Below are 17,725 nucleotides of genomic sequence, written 5' to 3' on the forward strand. Positions count from 1 at the left end.
GAGTTTAATGTTTGTCCCTGCTAACTTGGCAAAGAGGCACCTTTTTAACGTGGTGATTCTCTTTGATTGAGCAGGGGGAGAGTAACTGGCCCTCTCCACCCCCAGCACAGGACCTCCAGTGACTGTTGCTGGTGTCTATCTCATGTTGTTTTTTTTAGATTGTGAGCCCTTTGGGGAGTGGGAGCCCTTTTATTTATTTATTATTTCTCTATGTAAATCGCTTTGGAAGCTTTTGTTGATAAGTAGGATATAAATATTTGTCATTGTTGTTTTGTTTAACTTTGGCTGGATCAAGCCCATAATTTGTGCATTTTTTGATCATACTTTTTCATAAATATAGTTTATCTTGATGTCTTCATCAAGGTGGGGAGAGGGCAAACTAGTAAGCTCCCTTGAGTTGGCAAAAAGAGAGAGAGAAAGCTTCCAGCACTGAACAGCAGCCTTCTGTTTTTGCAAAGAGAATGCCTTAAACCTCACATTTTCCGTCATGGTATTTGTTGGAGACTGGGGCCAAAAGTCTCCTTGGAACAGCTGAGCCATGCAAAACAATAGTAAAAATCATAGTCATGGTGATGTGTGAAATTTCCTCAGAGTTCTAGGTGGTGGCAGAATGTGGGGTGGGGTAGTGGGGGGAGAGGGAAGGGGGTGGTGCCTGCGATTTCTTGCTGGAGCAAAGGGATCCCCACACTGGAATGGAACTTGCAGATGTCCCCTCATTCCTGAGACTGCAGTTGTAAAAACAGGGCTTCACTTAGAGAAAGTGAAGACAAGATGATGAGAGAGTCACTTGATTCTTTATTTTTATTTATTTTTATTATTTTTATTTTTATTTATTATTTTAATTGCAAATAATTCTGCAAAATAAGCTGTTGCAGGGATTCTCAGCCTTGAGTCCCCAGATGTTGCTGGACTACAAATCCCATGATCCCCAGCCACGATGGGAGTTTATGGGAGGAGAGCTGGTTTTGTGGTAGAAAGCATGCATTGTTCCCTTTGCCAAGCAGGGCCCACCCTGGTTTGCATTTGAGTGGGAGACTACATGTGAATACTGTAAGATATTCCCCTTAGGGGATGGGGCCGCTCTGAGAAGAGCATCTGCGTCCTTGCATGCAGAAGGTTCCAAGTTCCCTCCTTGGCATCTCCAGGCAGGAGTGAGGGAGACTCCTGCCTGCAACCTTGAAGAAGCCGCTGCCAGTCTGTGTAGACAATACTGCATTAGATGGACCAATGGTTTGACTCAGTAGAAGGCAGCTGCCTATTTTCCTATGATGGCCAAAGGCTAACATGGCCGGGGATGATGGGCACTGTAGTCCAACAACACCTGGGGACCCAAGGCTGAGCACCCCTGTGAGTCTGTCCCAAAAGGCAAAGCCCCATAATAGTTATACATGGAGGGCTCTGCATAAACCAGGCAGGGGCGTAACTATAATAGGGCAAGGGGAGACAGTTGTCTGGGGGCCCACTGCCTTGAAGGGGCCCCCAGAGGAAAGTTACATGACATGACTGACTCCCCCAGCCATGCACCTGTCCGGGCTTCCTTCAGTTGGATTCATCCTCCAAAACTGATGTGACCATAGGAGATTAAACACACACACACACACACACACACACACACACACACACACACACACTTTTTGTTACCACTATTCAGCCTCATTTAAGATTTCTTTACTTCATGAGCTGAGTTTCAGTGCAAGGGGGGCATTTTGAAATCTTGTCTCTGGGCCCACTCCAACCTTGCTACGCCCCTGAAACCAGGTGCTGAATCACTCCCCCACTCCACACTGAAAGCCGTTTCCCAGCAGATCTAGCAACTGACATGGGCTCTACCAAAGTTGCATCCAGCTTGCCAGCCCACTGCGGGAAGCTAGCAGAGGTTTGGAAAGACGAGCTGAAATTCCTCAAGGAGGTGTGGAGGTTTAGCAGATCCCTAATGTACAGCTTTGCGTGAAAGAAAAGCCACTGGCCCATGGGATGTTGGCGTGGGAAGGAAGGGGGCTCGGAGGTCTACAGCCCTCTGCAGGAGACTGGAACTAAAGGGCCAGGCACGCAAACGGATCACGTGTGCTCAGAATATGAAAGTTGGACGAAGTGAGTATTCATCTGCATGACAGTAGTAGGGTGTGGAAGGAAGGGGGTCTCCTGCTGGGACTTCTAGCAGCCAGTCCTAGGTGCCACCCACCTCTTAATCCTTCCGCCAGCTGGCAGATTGGTCTCCGGCCAGGGAGGGGTGGGTGGGCGGGGGTCCAGGGCATTCTCTCGGCTGCAGTGCTGGGCTGAGCACCATCATCAGCAAATGTAGGCCCATTCAGGGTGACCCCACCACCACCCAGGGAGGAGAACACACACCCATCCTGTTTAAAACCTCTGAGCAGAAGCTGGCTGGTTAGCTCAGTTGTTTAGGGTGTTGGTGCTGAAAACACAAAAGGTTTTTAGCAGGCCGAGTTGCGGGGAGAGGGCTGTAGTTCAACGGTAGAGCTTCTGCTTAGCATGCAGCAGGACTGAGCTTCAGCCCCTGGAGTCCCCAGGGAGGGAGGGAGGGAGGGAGGGAGAAGCCATTGTGGGACCCTGGAGAGCCTCTATCAGGTAGTTGGAAGATGGACTTCTGAGATGTAAGGACCAATGGTCTGAGTCCATGTAAGGCAGCTTCCTAGGTAGTATTATTGAGTATTCGCCTTTGGTATCCAGCCACCAGCCCAGCTCTCTCGCTGCATCTTCTGCCATCAGCTTGCTGTTCCTCAGCCATGCCTCTGGCCTCATTGTCCGCATCTGATACCCACCCTTGGCTGATCCTCTGCTCTTTGCCTCCTGGCACCCCACGGGACCTCCCCCTCTGGCCTGTCTGGGTGCTCGGCCAAGATGGGGCAAGAACTGTGAACAGGACCTGTTCAGGATCCAGATGTTGTACTCTGGGGAACCTAGCCACACATAAGTCAGGGCTCTGCCTTCTGGGGATTTTGGAGCTCTCTCCGAGGTGGCCAGAGCAAGCTGGTGGGAGATTAGAGAGTCCATGGTCGCCTTTCTCCATGCTTTGGTCCACACATTTGTTTGAATCTAGGTTTAATTCGGGTTATTGTCATGAGTGTGATTGTGTGAATCCACTCCAAGGCAAGCATCTCAGCTTCGGCTCGGGCCATAATCCATCTTGGCACGGGTTCCCACAATCAACCTAATGTTGGTAACCCACATTAAACCTAGGTTTGGATGCCGGTGTGAATCAGGCCTTTCTTTGTTGCTGCTTGTCCTAGTTCTCTTTCAATTGCTTTTTCTATCAGGGGATTGGAAGGGGAGGAGCCATTGGCTACCAAAGGAGAATAGAGCAGGGACCATTGGCTACCAAAGGAGAGATCAGATAAGCAGCAGTAAAGAATGGATGGGAAAAGGTGCCCAGGGGCACTACAACACCGTCCAGCAATCACTGCCTCTCTCCAAGGAAGTTTTCAGATTTATCAATGGGCAAAGCTAGCTTGCATGTGTCTGCTCAGGGGATACAGTTAGCTGCTAAGGAAGAACCTGGATTGATGATTGACTCTGCTAAGGGACATCCTGGGAAGAAGCCTAGAGCCCAATTTAGAAATGTATGCTGTGCAAATGTGTGGATGTCTGTACACGCATACTGGTGTTTGTGTGAATGACTGTACCTGTGTTCATGTTAAAAGTGAACCTGGATACGGGCCCTTCAAATGCAGGTTACAGATAGGAAATGTACTTCTGCACCTGTGTTCAGCATAGCTTATGAATGACTGTACCTGTGTACAGATTTGTACCTGCATACACACTGTTAACTGAAACAAACCAGCTGGGATAAATTAGGCATCGGGGCCAGCGAAGCGCCGACAGAGACGGTGTTGTTGACTGCATACTCTCATGTGAGCCTCTGCTCATTTCTGTTGGAAAACACAGCCCCAAATAGGAAGGGTGCACAGGCACAACTTAAATAACCCTCAGGGCTGCTTGTGTGTGTTTTTAATCCAGGAAGGCCACTCTGCACCTTCAGCTGTGGAAAAGCATTTCTGTTGCATCTTAAGCACACTGGCTGATGTAGAGCAAGGATGTCCCAGCGGGGCAAGAGAACAGCCTAATAGGATTTCCAAACTAACTGCACCGGTGCAGTGGGGAAGCAGAGGGCTGCACAGCCCCCGGGGACATATTTTCAGGTGGCACTGTGCAGTTGCCTGTGGTTGGGTTTTTTTAAACCGCTTTCAATTCAAACTATGGTTTGAGTTCCAGCTTGGATTGCTTCTCCTCCACTGATGGCTATAACCATGATTAGCCAATTTGGGTGTGATGTCATTTTGTTTTCTAGAAAGAGAAGCATTGTTAGCCAGTGAAAAGAGCTTCAGCCATGAGCACCATCGAGCAGTCATCACTTGCATGGTTTCCATGATCCTGATACCTGGAGAATGCGAAGTGAGTCCATCATTGATGGCTGTAAACATTAGTGCTAATGAGGAGACTGCAGCTGGAATTTGGGTGGGATTCTGCTGGGGTGGGCAACTGGGGCATTCTCTATCTCGCTCTGATATTGATGGCCTTTGGCGTATGGGGCCGGGGCAGCTCTGATGGGGGGGGCACTGGGGGGGGGTGAGGATCTCTCTCTCTAGCGCCCTCTCCAGTGAAACAAAAGGCTGAGAGCAGCAGCAGCAGCAGCAGCATCATAGAAGAAGCAACAAGGATGTCGATCGAGCACCATCACGGACCAGATACAGGCTGGGACTGGCCCAGAGGCCAACAGGGCAGATTCCCGGGGTGCCCTACCTGTGTGGTGCCCCCCCTGTGCCCCACCTCTCACCCTTAATTACTTATTCTTCTCAAAATCTGGCACCCTCCCCGCATACATCCTGGCGCCCTCTCAGTGCCCCCCGTCCGGCCCTGGTCTACTCAGTCTGAGTCTCAGTCTATGGCAGCTGCCTGGGCTCCTGGTCCTGCAGCAGCAGCAGCAGCAGCAATCCCCTTTTCCCAAGCCTTCAACGGACACCAGTTTTTAAAATTTTAATCTGTTTTTGTCCATTTTATCTTTTTATGTATTTTAAATGTTTTATATTTTATATTATGTTTTAATCCTGTAAACTGCCCTATCATCTATCTATCTATCTATCTATCCGATTTCTATACCGCCCTTCCAAAAATGGCTCAGGGCGGTTTACACAGAGAAATAATAAATAAATAAAGATGGACCCCTGTCCCCAAACAACTCACAAGCTAAAAAGAGAAACATCAGACAGACCCCAGCAACAGTCACTGGAGGGATGCTGTGCTGGGGGTGGAGAGGGCCAGTTACTCTCCCCCTGCTAAATAAAAGAGAATCACCATGTTAAAAGGTGCCTCTTTGCCCAGTTAGCAGGGGTTAGAGAGAGATTTCGATATTGGGTGATATATAAATTCAATAAATAAATAAATGCTTCAATCGCAGATGCCTCCAGGAAGCCCACCATCAGGGCACAGATGCAGTCGCGCTTCACTCCTCTTCCTCCCTGCCATCCAGTAGACGTCACCAAACCTGGAGGCTCCATATGGCAACCATGGCCTATACCTGGCCATAAAGGGAAAGTGTGCCGTCAAGTCGATTTCGACTCCTGGCACCCACAGAGCCCTGTGGTTTCCTTTGGTCGAATACAGGAGCGGTTTCCCATTGCCTCTTCCCGCGCAGTGTGAGATGATGCCTTTCAGTAACTTCTTAGATCACTGCTGCCCGATATAGTGCCAGCGGGGATTTGAACCGGCAACCTTCTGCTTGTGAGTCAAGCATTTCCCCACTGCGCTACTTAAGGTGGCTTATACTTGGCCATAGACCTCTCTTTTTTCATGCAATGCTCCATTCCCCGCTTTAGAGCCACCTGAGCATGGCAGTGGATTCCTCAAGCTATGACTGGGCGGCTGGAGACTGTTCTGCTTTGCAGGCAGCAAGAGCAGCGTTCTTTCAGCAGCTGGGTGGATGTCGCCTGATGCGCATGCATTGCCACCAAGTGGCCACAGCAGTTAGCGCACTGAGCTGCTCCTGATGGTGCAGCATGGAAATTACTTGCGGGGGCGGGGGGGGGGGGTGCGCAAACCGGCTCGATGTTCGACAGGTTCTACATCAAGCCAGTTCAGTTTGACAGTCCAACGTCAGACTAAACCACGCCCTGTTTGGGCCAACCCCAGACTGAACACCCCCCGACTGGGGGTTCGCAAACATTCGCACATGATGATGATGTTTTTTAAGGAAAAAACCTTACGCCCCCTCGCGGGAGTTCCTGACCTGTGTGTGGTCCATGGAGGTTCCCCCTCCCCCCCGCCAGTCTATGGAAAGAACTGAAACCTGCAGTCTGGAGAAGGCACCCTTCAAACCCGACACAGCTGGAGCCGTTTGCTCAGGAAGAGTCGGCCAAACTACCTGTTGACAGGCACAGAAGCCTCATTGAGAGCTACAGGAATCGCTTGTTTGCCTCTAAAGGTTGTGCAACAAAGTATTAGGTGAAGGGTCCCCTCATTTTTGTCCATGCCATTTTCATTTGTGTTATTATTTGAAATATTCTGTTGCATCAAAACTCTAAAGCAAAGGCTGGTTTTTGTTAAATGCAGAACAAACAATGATGGGTGCCAATTACATTTATCAGTTTCAAGTTATTTCAGAGACAATTGTGGGTTCTTTTTTCGTGGAGGAGTCCCAACACATTTGTCCACGTGTACTAAAGACAACCACAGGGCTCTGTGGTCGCCAGGAGTCGACACCGACTCAACGGCACACTTCACCTAATGTAGTCCCAATATAGCATTTCCCTCCCACCAAAACAAGACGGCGACATTGCTTGTTAGGAGCAGGACGCTAGGTGAGCCATTCCCAAACCGTGTCCTGCTAGGGAACTGCGAGCACACTCCAAGGAATAAGACAGTTGAATCAGCAAGGGCTTCTGTGAGCCTGAAGTGCCCACACTCAGAAGAGGTTGCTTGCTGCCCCTCTGCATGGTCTGCTGCTCTGACTTTGCCTTCGTCCAATCAGTCTGAGCTGGGCAGTTAATTCTGCCGCATCTTTGTGGGGTGCGACTGAACCATTCAGTTGCTCCTAATGCAAACACAGAACAGACTTATCTGCCCTCAAGTGAGGCTTCCGGTCACATCTCTGCATGAGTCACCGGGCTGGTTTCTTTTCAAACTCAGAAAGCACACCTAGATAGAGACTCTTGCAGAAACACAGGGGATAGCTTCTTCTGAAGGCAACTCATTCTTACACTCTAAGAGGAGGTTGCCATTGCTGGTGTGAAAGTGATGGCTGCCTCAAATTTTAACTCCAAAACAGAGTCCACTCTGGCTACCAGAAGTTTGGCAAATGCTGCGATAGAGCACAGTGGCTTCCTTGATGATTGGGGGTTATGTGCTTTCAAAGAATTCGGAAGCCATGAGAGCAAGTCAACAGCCACACATTCCCACAGTCTTGTGAGAATTTGGTCCCTTAGGACGCACTGCCCCTTGTCTAGACAGCATCCTTATTTGTTTCTCAGAAACACAACACATCGGGAGAGGTCTGCAGGCAGACCACTAAATACAGCCGACTGAAAAACCAGCAATTCCCGTTGAACTCTTCTAGTGGTTTTTTTGCCACAGTCTACTGTCTGTCCCTAGCATACAAGCTCACCACATTTCACTTCAAAACAAGAAGGAGGTCTAATTCCAAAATCCTTACATTCTAAAAAAATAGTAAGGAAGGGACAACCATTCGGGTCCCAAAACTCAAGGAGAGCACCCTCAGGAATCGCTGGCATGATGAACACAATGACCACAGTGACCATAAGGCAAAGGCCAAAGAACATCAGACAATAAGCAACCAGCGGCACCTTATAGCAACCTGGAGAGCTCGGAAATAGATAAGGAACCGATGCAGATCAAGTGTGACATGCGCTGGAGTCACCATATCCTCTGTCCCAGAAAACAGTCTGCTGGTGGCAGTTTGGATGATCACTTGCATTTCCACGATGGAGGAGAGTTTTGCTCACAGAGATTGCTTCCATGTGGACTGGAAGCCGTCCACCCATGTTGAGGGGGCTAGGCCCCTTGGGAGGGGGGAGAGTCTCAGCCAGTGTTGGGAATGGACAGCCAGACTCTGGCCTCCACTTTCACCAGGTCTGCCTACAATCGTAGAGACACAATGGGAGACTTAAGTGCTGCTCTTTGGCATTTGGACTGGATGAGCTCTAGGGGCAGAGTTGGAAAAGGGGCCTACCTGGGCACCATAGAGAAGTTGTGCCAGTTGTGACTTAGCTTCAAATTGCTTAAGGGCTGCTGGTATGTATTGGCCCTCTTTTGACCGGAAGAATTTTAGGACGGCAGCAGCATTTCCCTGGGTGTTTGGGGCAGCATAGCTGCCATGGGCTTTTCTAATCCCAGAAGTGTGGAAGACAACCCCCAGGTATTTGAAGCATGAGACCTGATTGATGTTGTTCCCGTTTATACCACCAGAAGCGTGTGCGAAGTCTCTTAGCAAAGACCATAATTTTGGTTTTATAGTAACTTGAGTAACACAAAGAATTAACCGCCTCCTGCCTCCCACCCAGAATGATCCTCTGTAGCTTCTTTTGGCTCTTTCCCCACTTTAAGAAATATTTTTATGGAGTATTTTGCAGCTCCAGAATATGGTCAAGGTTCTTGAAGGGAAGCTGTGGAAGGAAGACGATCTTGCCACAGGTCGATTTCTACCATGATCCCCGATGCAGAGAACAACAATTTGTCTGGTGTCACATCCTTCTGAGCTGTGACGTGGAGGCGGTGGCTACTGTCACCTTTTGCACAGACCAATTGTGGGGGTGGGTTTTTGGCACTTGTCTGTAAGAGTTGCCCAACCCCCAACCCAAGCTTTGCGCTTACCTTGAGCCCTTCTCTCACAAGATCAAAAATGCAGCGAGCCTTAGACTCATTTATGTATCACTTTTCAAATCAGTTCAAAGAGCGATTTACATTGAAAAAAGAAAATATGGTTTCCTGTCCCCAAGGGGCTTGGCGCACACAACAGCCACTGGGAGAGGTGGAGGGAGGCTGGGCTGAATACCATAACTGCTCTCCCCCCTTCCCTGCTAAACTGTGCTGCACTCCCTGATTGTGGAATGCACTCCCTGCTGAGATACAATCCTCCCCATCTCTGGTAATTTAAAAACACACACCTGAAAACCCATCTTTCCACCCCAGCTTTTAAAAATTGTGTTTTTAATTTTATGGCTGTTTTTAAATTGTTGCATTGTTTTAACTTTTATATGTTTTGTTTTTATGTTAACCACCCAGAGATGAAAGTTTGGGCAGTATAGAAGTTTAATTAATAATTAATGAATGAAGGAGTGTCACCACTTTAGATGGTGCCTCTTGGCCCCGTTAACAAGGATATTCTTTCAGGGGCAATTCCTGGTGATGGGGTGTTTAGTCACTTTGCTCACTTCGCTGGTGGGGGCAGGGAGAGGGGGGCTGGTTGTCTGGTGGTTCACAGAAAGTCATCTTCCATCCATCATCAACCTGCACTTTCCCCACCCTTAAATTGCCACCTTAACTGACTTTTAAACCAGCGGTCCAGTGGCTCGCTAACTTCCTGTATGGACTGCTCATGCTACCGTTCCATCTTTTTTTTTGAGAGGCAGATATCCAGACACTATGGAAATAGGAGGGGGAAAGGAGTGTCAGCCTGTGTCCCAAAAACACACACCATATCCACTGCTATGTGGAAGCAAGCAGTGTTGTGATGCCACACATGATGCAACTGGTAAAGCCCAACAACTAGGCGCCCACCAATCTCCGTCTGCCAATCCTCAAACCTGTGGGGAAGCCACGAGTACAACAGGGTTCTTCTCAGCCGTAGGTCCCAGGCGCTGTTAGACTACAACTCCCGCCATCCCCAGACACAATGGCCTTCTCTATTTTTTTTCTTTTCCCTCCAAACCCAAAGGCAAGGTGCTACCATGCACTGCCAGGTCCAACATCTGCTGCTATAAAAGCTTACAAACTACTATAGTTATACAGTATTCTCCATTCTGCCCTATAATGTCTGGATTACATAAAAACGTGTCCATTCCAAAAAGCGTGTCCCATAACAATTACTACTCGATTCCTAACTTGAGGCAAGGATGCAAAGTTTCACACACCAGTTTGTGCAGTTTAAATATCATTTGGGAGTGAGGTTGGGAAGATCTTTTTACCCTTTATTGTCACTACAGAACACAAAGTTACTCCATATGCCTCTTTCAGCATTTTATTCATAAGAAACTTTATAATTAAATAATTCACATTGTCTCCCCAATCCCAGCCACAAGCAGCAAGGCTATGTACAAGACCAAAATTAGAAGGTCGAAAGAAACTTTTTACATGGCTGCAGCAAAATAAAAGAAGGGAACATGGATGAACCATCTGCATTTAGTGTTACTTCTGGACAGAAACCTATCACAAGTGTAAGGCAAGAAAGATGCACTTATTCCCACTACCTACTTGGTCAATCTTACTCCTCCCAACACAATTTAAACTCTTGCTGTTTTGTCAAGTCTAACATCAGAAACTGTGCATCCAGGAGCCGAGTCACACTCATCCAGCTCTGCCATGTACAAAGGACTTGCACAGTTATCTTCCTATTCCCCACAGAAGTATTTTGAGGCAGCAAGAATTGGGCCTTAGTCTCCTTCAAAATATACCCTGAATTCCTCCATTTGCTCTGGCCATTCCCAGACACCACCCACCCACACAGACAAAATCTGCAACATATCCTCTGAAAAAGGACACAAAAATGTAGACCTAGGTTACTGAGAGGTACTGAATAGATGGCCACATCTAAACCCAACGCGGCCCATTAGCACTTTGCATAAAGGCTCCCCACACCCTAACCTCATGTTTCCACGCATGTGTGCAGGCAAGTCAGCATCTCATGACAAGGAAAACCTATTTCCAGCTCACGCCCACCTGAAAAAAATGAACACCAATGAAAAAACACATGTGAAATTGCAATGCAAAACTCAGGAAAGTGGCCTGCCCTTTAACCCAGCAAGCACGATTCTGAATAAGTTTAGCACTAGAAGGGTCAAAGGTTTCATTAACTCAAGCTCACATTTAACCTGTTTTGTCTGTAAGAAGAAAACAAGCGAAAGAACACAGATCCCTGTGCTGAGGAGGAAGCATCTCCCCATACCATCTTTGCCAGACCATGCTATTCAGCTGCTTAACAGCAAGTCCCAGGAAGAGTCAATTACAGAGAGAACTCTATTTTCAGAAGCCTTCACAACAGCAGGTCTGGATACTTAAAGAACTCTGGTCTCTAAGCAGATATAGCACGGGCACAACAGTAGCTTGCAAAATAAATATTTTCCTCATTTTGTACATTTTCTTCTAGCAGTTAAAGATGTCAATTTCATACAAAGAACAGAAAATCTAAGCAAGTGCATGTGTTAGAAGACACCAGCTCAGAGAAGCAAAATCCCCTATTTAAAAGACCTTCACACATAACCATCAAAAGCCAAATCCTCACAGGGATTTGATGACGACAGCAGCTTTACTATGTCACCCAGGGCTCACTGGTGTTAAGTATTTGAACCGCTGTGTTGTGCCTTCTGCAAGACAAGCATCTCCTGTTCATTCAGCATCTCCAGGTCACTGCAGGTTTTCTCCCGACATTCATGTCAGCAAGGAAACAAGTAGCTGTGCAATGTGCACAATCCTTCCCCAGAAAAAACACAGATCTGCAAATACCCAATCAAGGCAGTCTGCAAATGTATAGTTCCCATTATGATGTTGCACTGCCTGGAACAAGTGACATGCATCAGACTCTGAATGAACTCACGCCTTGAAAGCAATCTCCTCTGATATGCTTGCTGGGTATGACACCAGACAGGGAACCAGGCACCTTTATTTTGGTGAAGAATGGGAACTGGGTGAAAGAACAGAAGATGGTGCACTCTGACCAACTTCAGACAGTGTGCTCCTCTGTGCACATCAAAGCAGGGATTCAGCCAGGATCTCCCATCCCAAGTTGCTTTAAACATGTAAGGCAACATTTTATGGACCACCGAGCGTCAACTGTGACTGGCCTTCTTGCAAGCTGGTTACTTTGGGGACTGGATGTTTCCCTTGATGAGCAGTCTTGATGGCCCAAGACAGGATTTTATTTGTCCTTCAATGTCAACTTTCTTCAGACAGGGCAGGCATGCCCCATAGGGGTCAGTGACAGCAGCAGAAAGATGAAACGAAACTGAGCAGGGAGACTCTACATCAGTAGCAGCCAGGAAAGGGATTCTCAGAAGATGATGGGGAACACACAAGTGTCCATTTGTTGCACTCCTTGGCTTTGATGCACAGACCCACCTGCCATTTCACCACATCCACACCCAAACTCTGAGAGATATAAATTAGACAAAACATGGGAATAGGCCAACCCCCGAGAGCGATTTTCACCGGGGTGGGGGGACCAAAGCAACCCCTTCGTTCATTGTTGTGGCCTTTCCTTATTATGTGTGTGGTGTGAAGGTGAGGATCATCCAGCTGATAACAAAATAGAAAAGGAAGATGGGATAGACAACCAGGGCTTTGCGATTTGGGGGCTGGCTGTCTGCCAGGAAGGCTGTGGATGCTGGAAAGAAACAGAGAATGCACGTTTGAGAAAAAGCAGAGGCAGTCACTCTGAAAGCAACTCCAAGATCAAAAGTAAACACTGAGATGACAACTATGAAACTAGAAGACAGGCCATCCCCACCTGGGAAGCTTTCCTTTGCTATTCAGAAAGGAATCACATTAACTGTTTCACAGAAGTATCAACTATGAAGGCTAATCTATTCTGCAGATTTTTATGACAACAAATGTTAGCTTTTCCCCTCTTCAGACATGTAGAATTGTAAATACCAATGTCAGCTTCTTAGAGCCTTAAGTCTAGAATATAGAATAAAATAAATATATATTTAAGGAAAGAATCATATATTGCATTCTGGTCACATCAAGGCATAAGAAAAATAATATGTGTGTAAAAGTACTGCCTAACAACTTCCATCAATAAACCTGCTCCTCAACAAGCTTTGAGAATAGAAAGATGGGCTACATTCCATGCCTTTGGAGGCAAGCCAAACACAGAATGCACCGATGAAGAGAGCATCCCCCGTGTTTAAGCAGCAGCTACAGACATCATTACAGGCAAATCAGCGACAGAAAACAAAGATGGCCTCTCAGGCTAAGTGCAGTTGTTCCACTTCACTCCAACCCTGCTTACTTGACATCACTTAAACGGTGGTTTCATGTGCCTTTATGAGGAATTAAGTGGCACCAAAATGAGAGACAGACATTTCTAAGTAATCCTGGTTAACTGAAAGGTTTACGCAATTAACACTAACATCTTTACTTGTGCTAGGAAACCACTAAAAGTTACTGGAGACCTTAATCAAACCCAATCTAAGCAATATGAGTAAATCAGTTGTCCAATTTTTTTTAAAGGTACCTAGAGAGGAATAGAGAGCATCACTTCATAATTACAGTTTCTAAAGAAGAAGAAAAACCTTTCCAAACAAGACACAACTCCCAGGCCATCACCCACTTATCAAGAACAGAATGCTGTATGCCAGAAGTTCTCAGACTTGGGTCTCCAAATGTTGAACTACATCTTCCATCATACCCAGCCACTGTGGCTAGGGAAGATGGTAGCTGGAGACCAGTGTTCCTTCCAACAGGGATTCCTAGATGTTATTCACGACAACTCCCAGCATCCCCAGCTGCAATGGCCTTTGGCTGGGGATTCTGGGAGTTGTAAGGAACAACGTCTGTGAATTCCTGTTAGAGGGAAGACTGCTGGAGACCCCAGCTTGAGAAACCCTGCTGAAATCTACAAGGGCACAGCACTGAGGCAGTTCTCGACTGCACTCCGCCTCAGACTTACCCAGTGTTGACCAGCCAAACATGGCTATCACCACCAAGAGGCGCACAATGAAGCTGGCTGTCTCCAGTTTTGCTAGGAGCAGAAAACTCAGCCTGCAGACCACCATCGCCACTGTCAGTGGCAGGATACAGTATCCCAGAACACAAAGACTCTGAAAGAAAGATCTGGGAGGTGGGAGGGAAGAGAAACAGATATGTTAGAATTCGAAGCGTTTCAAGTCGAAGTGGGGTGGTTTTGTTTCAAGCTCAAAACAGGCCCTTTATTTGAAGGGCATTTCGTTTCGAGCTCAAAATACTCGAAACAGCCTGTTTTGAGCTTGAAATGTTTTGCACATCCCTCTACTCACATAGTTCCTCCAAGCAACTTGGAGTTTAGTGTTATGACGACAGCTCCAAACCATATGATGACAAACACTTCTGCAAACTGAGGTCCTCTGTCTTCTGTACTGTCTGCTGCTCCTCCCTGAAGCATTCTGCAGCAAAAAAATGAGCAAGAAATACTGATGAATGCAAGAAAGCAACAACATTTTATTTTCCTGTAAATTCTCTCTCATTTCAAAGCTTCTCTCTCCAACTACAAGAAGTGCAGAAAGCTCTTGTGAGTCAAAGAGCTACAGTACACATTGAAGTCTCAGCATCTGCAGTTAAACTGTTGGATGGGGACAACTGATCTCAGATGGATTATACTGGAATAAACCTACAAGAAGCTTAAAAATCTGCAATATATTGTATTATTCATATTGCACACCATTACTGATCTGTTGGCAGACAACGTGGTATGTAAATGCCACAATACAACCGATTTCTCTCCCACCTCTATATTATGCACGAGGAGATTAAAGTTCAGGATCTTGTCTTTTGTAAACAAGCAATGGAGTATTGCAAGTATATGTTATAAACCTCTAATCCCCATGGAGTTTAGAGTTTACATATATCCTCACAGCTGCCACATAAAGTGTAGCTGTTTCCCCCAAACAAACAACAGAACAGCAACAAACAAAAGAGAACTAAAGTACTCACAGTGCAAGTGAAACACACAAGATTAAAGGGCCCCATAAATCCCCTGCATGGAAACAAGGAAACAAAACAATACAAATGAAGTCTGTAACTGCACCATGTGGGAGACCCAAACTGACACCTCCCTCCCATCCCCAGCCACTCTGCCCTCTGTACCCACACACACACACCCTGCCCCACTACTGGATTTTGCCTTGCACCAAGTGTCAGATACAGTCATTATGTTAGCACATCACACTTCCAGTTCTGAATTTAGCCCACCATATATATTTCACTTAAAAGCCTCCCCAGCATCCATTGGGTCATTCTCTCTCTTGAAACAATGTTGTAAAGTAATATGATAAAATAAAGGCTTCTAGTCTTATGTACAGATTTCAACATTTTAAAACTTCTGTGGTACATACAATCTCTCAGAAGGGCGCTGCTCTTTTTGGGATACATGACGTGAATGAATTTCTTTCCAACTGCTCTGAGATCTCGCATCTGAAAAGTCCAAGCAATTTTGTTTGTTACTTTGCAGTACAGGTTTCCAGTCAAAAGGATATGAAGAAAAGCTAGATAGATCAATTGGATTATGGTCTCAGACCAGCAAAGAGTAAATAAGCTATAGAACCCCAAGTTATACAAGTCATAAATCTCATATACAGACCATAAAAAGATATAAAGAACTTCAAACACGTTAAAACACACATTACTTAATTTACTGAGACAGGCAGAAGCAGCAGCACAAAACTTAGTAAAATATGAACTCTGATCAGAGAGGGGGGGAAACAAATAAAACTCATCCAACTTGCCTGGCCTTTTTGTTTTTTTAAGTGTGAGTAACAAAACTAGAACAGATATTGTGATAAAGGGGGCAAGGCAGAAGGACAAGACCCACTGTCTCAAACTGCCCCCACCCCTGATCACAGGGGCAAATACACTCACAGTGAGGAATATTCTGGAATCTTCCCCCCAGGACATTCAGAAAAGGAGCTTGCCCCTTTGCCATTAACAAGCTGAAGACACATTAAGCATCCAACAAGACTTAGTTTGGCTGCAGCTTCTTTTCTCACTGCTTCTGAAAGCACCCCTACAGAAGGGCTTTAGATACCACCCCGTGCCAGGAGAGGCTGCAGCATCCAAATGGGAGCAGCTTTGCTTTCCCAACTGCAAGAACTGCACTCAACCAGCCTACGACACGACCCACAAAAACTGGCTCATGAAGCAGCAATGCTTTCACTCCATGCAAATAGCCACAGCGACATAATGTGGTCTCTTCAGCGGGAGCTGGCTGCCCACAGAAACATGCCTAGCGACTGAGAGAGCGCCGTCTCAGCCTGCAGCCACCAACCTCTAGCCCTCCTCCCCCGTAAGCGGCTGGTCCTAACGAGCCAGGGGGGCACCTAAGGAGACACAGTTGCCTCTGCTTCCTGACAACAGCTCAGCTGGCTCCTCTCCTAACCCTGTGCTGCCTGCAGGCTGGCCATTCGTCAGGTAGAGCTGCACAGTTAAGAGAGAGAGAAAGAAGCCCCCGCAAGCTGCCTCCTCCTCGGGTGCCCCCCCCCGGCTTGTTAGGACAAGCTGCGACTCTTCCTCCCCCCCCCCCGCTGCCGCTGCCCTGGCCCGGACACTCACGATGGTGTCTTTAACGGGCTCATCCAGGGTGGAGTAGTCTTCGTCGGGGGAGTGGGACCCCACCGGGACCGTGATCTCTCCTTCCACGGGAATGTCTTCCGAAATGGACACATCGGCCAGACCTGCGAACTGAAGAGGAGGGGCAAAGCGGAGAGTCAAGGAGACCTGGCTGGAGCCGCTTTGGGTGGGGAGGGGCAGGACAGGACAGGAGGGACCAAGGGCATCCACAGGGGCATGGCCTGTATTAACACCCTCCCACGTACTAGGCTTCAGAGACAAGAACGACGGGGGGCGGGGCGGGGCAGGCCACTTGGGGGGGCTTGTCCCCGCCGCCCCCCCGGAACCGCCCTCGCGCTTGAGAGACAAGAGCAGCCCAAGGAGGAGCCCCGCGCGACCAAGGAGCTCACTCGTTCAGGCACAGGAACGCGTCCTGTGGCAGGGAGTTCCACAGGTAGAGTGGACTCCGCGCCCGCACTATCGCCTGGGGGGAGCCACTGCTGGGGTGTGGCCCCGGCCCGCCCTCGCTGAAGCTCACCAGCGGCTTCGTCGTCGCTGTCAATCCCGCGGCGCCCTCCTCCGCCGCAGTTTCCTCGGCTGTCGCCATCTTGGCCCCGGCGCTGTGAAAGAACCGCGACGTGGAAGCGCACCGAGCACGTCACAGAGGCCGCCCGCGGGCCCCAGAGATGACGACAGCAACCGCGGGTTCCAGGTGGCCATAGCAACGGCGTCATCATCGGAATGCCTAGAGGGGCCACTTCCGGGTCCGCGCCGAGCCCATCTTGCGCCGGAAGTGCAGCCTACCGCGGGAGTGTTTGCCGCTCTAGCCAGCCTGGAGTAGCAGGCACTGCAGACCCTGGTCCACCTCGCCCAGTATGGTCAGCACTGACTGGCAGCGGCCTCTCCGGGGTTTCAGGCAGGAGCGTCTCTCCTCACCCCGCTGCCTGGAGCGGAGATGCAGCCAGGGAGGGAACCTGGGACAGCTGCATGCCAGCCCTGCACAGCGGGGCATCCTGAAAGGAATGGCGGGGGACGCTGCCCACGGGCATGCCCTGCATCCGGGCATCCTAGGGCCCCTTACACGGAGCCCGGGCAGTTCCTTTTAGGACTCGATCAAGATGCCCGCTGCCGTGCAGTCTCCTCCAGGAGACCGGATTATTATTGACACGTTCTCTCCCGCTCTTCCTCCAAGGAGCCCAGAGCGGTGTACTACATACTTAGGTTTCTCCTTACAACAACC

The 17,725-nt window shown here is 48.3% G+C and overlaps 1 protein-coding gene across 1 annotated transcript; it reads right to left on the bottom strand.

Moving 5' to 3' along the window:
• Positions 1-10,193: 10,193 nt before the first annotated feature.
• On the bottom strand, positions 10,194-17,180 carry YIPF6 (Yip1 domain family member 6). The gene is made up of 7 exons (XM_053273710.1): positions 17,024-17,180; positions 16,489-16,617; positions 15,276-15,354; positions 14,875-14,917; positions 14,202-14,327; positions 13,856-14,019; positions 10,194-12,565 (listed from the first exon to the last, which is right to left on the bottom strand). Exons 1-7 carry the CDS (start codon positions 17,090-17,092, stop codon positions 12,444-12,446), a joined length of 732 nt encoding a protein of 243 aa, XP_053129685.1. The 5' UTR covers positions 17,093-17,180; the 3' UTR covers positions 10,194-12,443.
• Between the last annotated feature and the right edge of the window lie 545 nt (positions 17,181-17,725).

Source organism: Hemicordylus capensis, chromosome 11 (genome assembly GCF_027244095.1).
Source record: "Hemicordylus capensis ecotype Gifberg chromosome 11, rHemCap1.1.pri, whole genome shotgun sequence".
Lineage (NCBI taxonomy): Eukaryota > Metazoa > Chordata > Lepidosauria > Squamata > Cordylidae > Hemicordylus > Hemicordylus capensis.